Source organism: Crinia signifera, chromosome 1 (assembly GCF_055691185.1).
Source record: "Crinia signifera chromosome 1, ASM5569118v1, whole genome shotgun sequence".
NCBI lineage: Eukaryota > Metazoa > Chordata > Amphibia > Anura > Myobatrachidae > Crinia > Crinia signifera.
Genome location: NC_139217.1, coordinates 184,460,406 through 184,466,405, shown reverse-complemented (window position 1 = coordinate 184,466,405; position 6,000 = coordinate 184,460,406). Strand labels below are relative to the sequence as shown.

The following is a 6,000-nucleotide window of genomic DNA, read 5'->3' as shown; positions in this document are numbered from 1 at the left end:
CTATTACAGGAGATGGTGAAACTGTTTAATAAGTTTTACAGCCATTCACCACCATCTGGGATCATTTTTGATGTGTGTCGCTGATTGTTATTTTAGTTATCTTATATGTTTTATGTTATGAGGATTTGTGTATATTAAACTGTGTTACACTATGACACTATTTCTCTTTTATATGGACCTATGATGCTGATAAAATTTTAATGAATCCCTATTTGACTGTGATATACATAAGGAAAGTAATATTTTGGTACAGCAGCACTGGTGAAGTTGGTGCCTATTGGTTTTAAGGGTGCTGACAATCCCACAGTATACCCTTCTGTTTACTGTCTACATTTATACAAGAACTTAACAAGAGCTTAACAAGAACACAAATCAGCCAACCAAAGAACTATCAATTAGGGGTGATTCAAGTTGGCTAGCAGAATTATGTTTGGGGACCGATGCTGAGGCTCTGCGCAGGCGTATATGCAAAAATATGCATACCCAAGGCAAAATTGCGATTTTTACCACAACTCAGACTCTATTGCATGTGTAATTTGCAGTAAATGTGCTATTTTGGCAGTTTTTTGACAAAAATTGCATTCTAGTACATTTCGCCCTTGGTGGTTATATTTGAAAACCACATGCCAAAAGCCATAAGAACCAGTCATCATATTTCAGACAAGATGGTGGAGCTTGGAAAACCCTGAGGTTTGTAGTTTAATCAGATTTCTGTGTCTAAAGGACACATCTTAAAACTGATGTTGGAAAAGTATAACTGATGTTGGTACAGTCTAATGGCCATGAGGGGCAGCAGTGCTCTGCTCTGGCCTAGTGGGAGATTAAATGGAATGGAGGAAATTATGTTACCTTACTTATTGGATTTCCCTATTATTATTTATTTGAAACTAGCAAAGCTATGCACACATTTCAGCTTATGTAAAGTGAATGAATCAAATTTGGTTAAAGAAAATTTAAGGTTCACGTAGTCTAAAAAAAAGATACAATCCTAAAACACTAACCCCATTGGTTCTTTCTTATTGAAAAATGAATGATTATTGTGCACAATATTCTTGTAATTAACCTTGTTGAAAAATGATTGAGTGCAAGTTAATGTGATTAGGCTAATATTAATAAAGATGAACAAGAATTAACATTTATTACAGTAAGCTGTTTTAAGGCAATGTACTATACATAAAATTAAGACTAGTATAGTATGAAAGGTACATGCTTAGTTTAGTATGAAAGGTGTGTGACTGAATACTATAGATAGATACTAAATCTTTGCACATTGACCCCTGAAATGCTGTTGTACCCCCATTTTGGAATTTGAGCTGAATCATATCTAAGAATTGTTCCTTCAACACGGCCCTGCTTCTGATGGGACACCGCATGATAAATCTCCAAGAAAATATGGAAATGCAAATATGTAAATTCACCTATGAGTCTCATAACAAAGCCTTTGGAAAGGATATATATATATATATATATATATATATATATATATATATATATATATATATATATATTTTGTGTGTGTGTGTGTGGAAAATGTCCTGCAATTGATTCAAATGAGTTGACTCTGCAGCTTTCAGCGCTACCCAATGTCATCCCAATGTATTCTTCTGTGTCCAATTTTTTTCTTGGACTTTATAGCACAATGGGCATGCCCAGCGCTGACTTACAGAACATATTATTATAGTTACATGGCACAAGAGTTTGGTTGTGCTTCCACAGCTGGATGAGGAGAAATATTTATAGAAAGGAAAGGAACTACTGGTACTCTGAAAAGGAAGACTTTAAAAAAAAATCATTGAGCCTCCTTTGTGTGTTCTTGTCAAGATTGTATTCTATTCCTAGGCCTGTGTGTAGTGCTTGGAAGAAACATACATGTCAATGGCTACTTTGAAATGATCTCCAGAATGTCACAATGTCCTGTTAAAGTACTTCCTACATTCCCAAAATAAATTCAATATTGCTAATGCTGTTTTTATACTAAAATTGCTATTAAGATTAATACCTATTATAAACTGCATGCTAACATTGATTTTTTTTGCACTAGACTTAAGCATCTCTTTTTAGAAAAAAAAGTTTGACATTATACTTGTAATGTTATTTGTATAATTTCTGTAATTTTTTTCCAAAACAAATTCCACAAAACATGTCACTTATTGCACTGTCAATGCACAGAACAGCACCAACGAGCACACTAGCAACATCTTTATTAACACCTGATATATTTTAAATAGTATGAAATAAGGGACTCTCATTGAGCCCTTTTCTACATTTAGACAAAGTGATAGGATATACTGTATGAAACTACTAAATTCCACTGATGCATATAGCCAATTATTGTAGCATGTGTTAATTTCCATGCCTACTTTTTAACAATAACATTTTCTATAATAAATGTTGAAATAATTATAAAAAACACAGGCAGTTATTATATCCTTTCCTACAATTCATGAATAGCAATCCATTGATGTACATGGTGAGCTAATAATAACTGAATTTGTGGAGGCGTCTGTGGAGTTTTTACGTGAGCATCCATTTAGCATTGACTCGCTAGAAGTAACTCTTTTCTTGTGACTGTGAATGGACTTGGAGGTTTCACCATCGTTTGGGTCAAATACCACTGTCATACTGGATTCCATTCTGGATACTGTGTACAGACTGCTTTGCCTTGTCGGATGGAATCTGTTAGATTTGAGCTCTAGTTCATCATAACTGGATACTACAATAAAAGGACACCATCTGAATGCTCTTTTGAATCCAGCACGGAACCTGTAGACAAACAATTAGAAAAATTGAAACATTTCAACTGGCAATTTTAAATTGTTAAACTTATTAAGTGAATGTGAAAATATTTGCAAATTTAAAATTTTTTAGAGAACGGATCCTGCAAAAATATTTGTGTATATCACTGCCCCTCTCCTTTTCTGGGATCACAAAAAAATGTCCAGGATGAACAAGATGGTGGTCAGATTTTCAGCTTATTTAAGAGCTGACCGATAAGGTGTGCCAAAACATCTACATTTTAGAATAAATTGACTATACAACGTAAATTGCATATCCTTTATGTTAGATTTGAGCTTTCCCTGTATGTCACATATCTGCTTCAATGAATAATCGCACTTATTATTATATACCTGTGGATAAAAGAGTATATTTTAAAGCAACATATTCATATTTTAAGCTTGCAGTCTCTATTCAATGCAGCCGGCGAGGGGTTACATGGCGGGGATCCCGAAAACCAGCGATCCTCGCTGTTTAACCCCCATGCCGGCCTCTCACCCTATTCAACGCACCAGGGAAATCCTCGATGTAGGAGGACAGCAAGGATTCCCCTAAACTGCGAGGACTGCAGATAATGTGGTGAACCTGCCGCATTTAGCCACGAGCCTCGCTGTTTTTAGCGGCCGCACACGCCATTTTCAACTCGCTCCAAAAACCTGGTGAGGGGGGAAACTTGAATAATGACCCTGCAAGCTGTGACAGCGAGCAACAGCATTGCAAGCTGCCACAGATCGCAGAAAGCATTGAATACACCCCTATGAGGTAAAGTATAATTTTTTTTAGCTTTGTTGCATATCCTTAATTGTTTTGCATGAAATGGTATTGGTATTAAGGGTCTACAGTAGTATTTAAAAGATAAAAAGATGATCAACATTTTGGGGATACAGGATGAATTATCTATATCCAAAATTCATGGATCCTGAATTATTTATAATTTCATATCTTTCTGGCTCTTGTAATATTTGCATAGGGATCTTTTTAAGATGATAGGGATCCATTCAATATTCAGTACAAAGGGGCAGAGCTGTTTGGATGAAGGAGAGTCCCAGATAGTTCACCCGGTAGATACAGGGAATCAAGATGGTGGTCAGTGCTGCATGGAGATTACAGAGGGACTGACAGTGAGGCACTGGTTATATGTAAGATGACCGTCTTGGCAATGCTTTCTGACATGTCACATACACTGTTTTTGGAGTACATTTTGAAGTAACTTACTATATTGTTGCTTATGTTTAAAGTGAATGTAATTAACTAATTAATGCTATGAAGCAGCATTGGTAACACCATGAAAATATTGTCAATTTTATGTAGTAAGCGAATATATTATGCTTCAATGGGTGCATAGAAACAAAGTAAGGTACGTATACAGTCTGTATAAATTTCTACCAGTTTTATCTACCTTTCAAATCTAATTTTGGAATAGGAGAAATTAAGTCACAAATTTGAATCCGTCAGATGGAGTGTTAAATATTTTATCATCTTGCAGCTTATGATGGATATGTATTACATGAAGCATATTATTTCGGGTCGCTGCCTCCAACTACTTCCAATACTAATTAGAAGACACAGATAACAGTCTGGATATTTGCCAAGGAATTTCTCACTCCCCACAGAGTTGCCTTTTCCTGCCTTGTTAAGCATTTACAACACATGATTGAATTCTTGAAGCATAATTGTCATATCAAACTCTCTAATTGATAGTTACAGGTCCAAGATCCTCCATCATTTCTTCTTTACCTTTTATTTAGACAGCAATAAATGATGGGGTTGTACATAGTTGAGCTCATTGCCAGCCAAAAAATAGCCAAGTAGATTTGCTGGATATATTTCCATCTTTCCACTTTTATGTCAAGTGCAGTTACAATAAAAAATATATGATAGGGAAGCCAACAAATTGCAAACGTCACCACAACCACAATCATCATTTTCACCACCTGCAAAACAAAAAAGCAAGATTAAAAATAATACACTAATACACAAATCCACTACTTTCTGTCAATGCAGTTACTCATTAAACATACATGTTCACTCGCTCAGTATATTTATTTATATACCATACAATTGATCTATTTGGGAGCTTTTTGGATCTTTTCTTCCATCCCATTTCCTTGACTTCACAGTTATATTATATCCAAATGTGTGATATTGGCATCTGGCTGTGCTGTGCTATACAGCTGGGATCATGGTTATATCATTTAACATGTCAATTATTTATTTTTGGGATAATATACTGTACTGATGCTTTATACAGAATGTCAATTTAGATCAGTGGTGTAAAAGGAACTGTTCATTTCAATATATCATTGCACAAGTCAATATGCCTCGCTATATTAAAGAAAATGTAGATCATTTTGGTACTTTATTACTACACTTTTCTATGTTTTAAATAGCTTGTGTATTTGTTTCATACTTTTATACAGATCATTAACAGCACTAAACTGTTTTAAATTATCCCTTTTTTGGGTAGGTTAGGTTGAAGGTGTCTAGGTCGATCCCTAATTTTGGTTCTGGGAAGCCCTAAATGTCCGTCTTTATTGTGATTCCATACTAAAAACTCTCTGGGCTTAGAGCCCTATATTGAATATAATTATATGCAATATATAGGGCACTATGCCCAAAAAGTTTACAGTATGGAATCAAAATAAAGCATTTCTGACAAGTTTCACTTGATCTATTTTATGTGCATCATTAATTGAATTTGCAGATCCTGGGAAATATTTAATATTTTATGAATATTTCTTTTAAATTATTACTTTTTTATATTTTGATTCAAACGATAAAAACAAGCTCTTTCAGCTTGTTTTCAAATGCCATATTTTGTGTTTTATCTTTATTATTTGGTTCAATTCCATGACATCAGTAAATCATTATTAATTTCTAAAGCTGATTAAAACACTACCGTATATAATGGATTAAATTGTTGGCCTTCTACACTCCAATAGTTATGTGTTACTGAAGAACAAGAAGTCTCTGTGGGATTGCCGGCACTAATCTTTGCCTCTTTACAGTTATTCTATATATTACAAACTGAAAGGGCTTTGGGATTTGTAATTTTCATGCTAAGCAAATGACTCCAGTAAATACATTGTTATATTGTCTCATTTTTATTCTCAATGAGATTTTACAAGTTACAATGTCTGGCATCATGGGGTTATACATATAACTAGCAATTAGTGCCAATTGCTGGTTTTGACAATGTGTGCTATAAGAGTCTTGAGAGGCGAT

At 34.5% G+C, this 6,000-nt stretch overlaps 1 protein-coding gene across 2 annotated transcripts in view; it reads right to left on the bottom strand.

Annotated features, from left to right (window-relative positions):
• Positions 1-205: 205 nt before the first annotated feature.
• Positions 206-6,000, bottom strand: part of TACR3 (tachykinin receptor 3) — a 185,073-nt gene continuing 179,278 nt past the window's right edge. For both annotated transcript variants that reach the window (XM_083178957.1, XM_083178949.1), the window contains 2 exons: positions 4,513-4,709; positions 206-2,763 (listed from right to left, as the gene is read on the bottom strand). In XM_083178957.1, the coding sequence (XP_083035083.1) occupies positions 2,442-2,763; positions 4,513-4,709 (519 nt within the window). In that variant the 3' untranslated portion in view covers positions 206-2,441. The remainder of the gene's footprint in view (positions 2,764-4,512; positions 4,710-6,000) is intronic.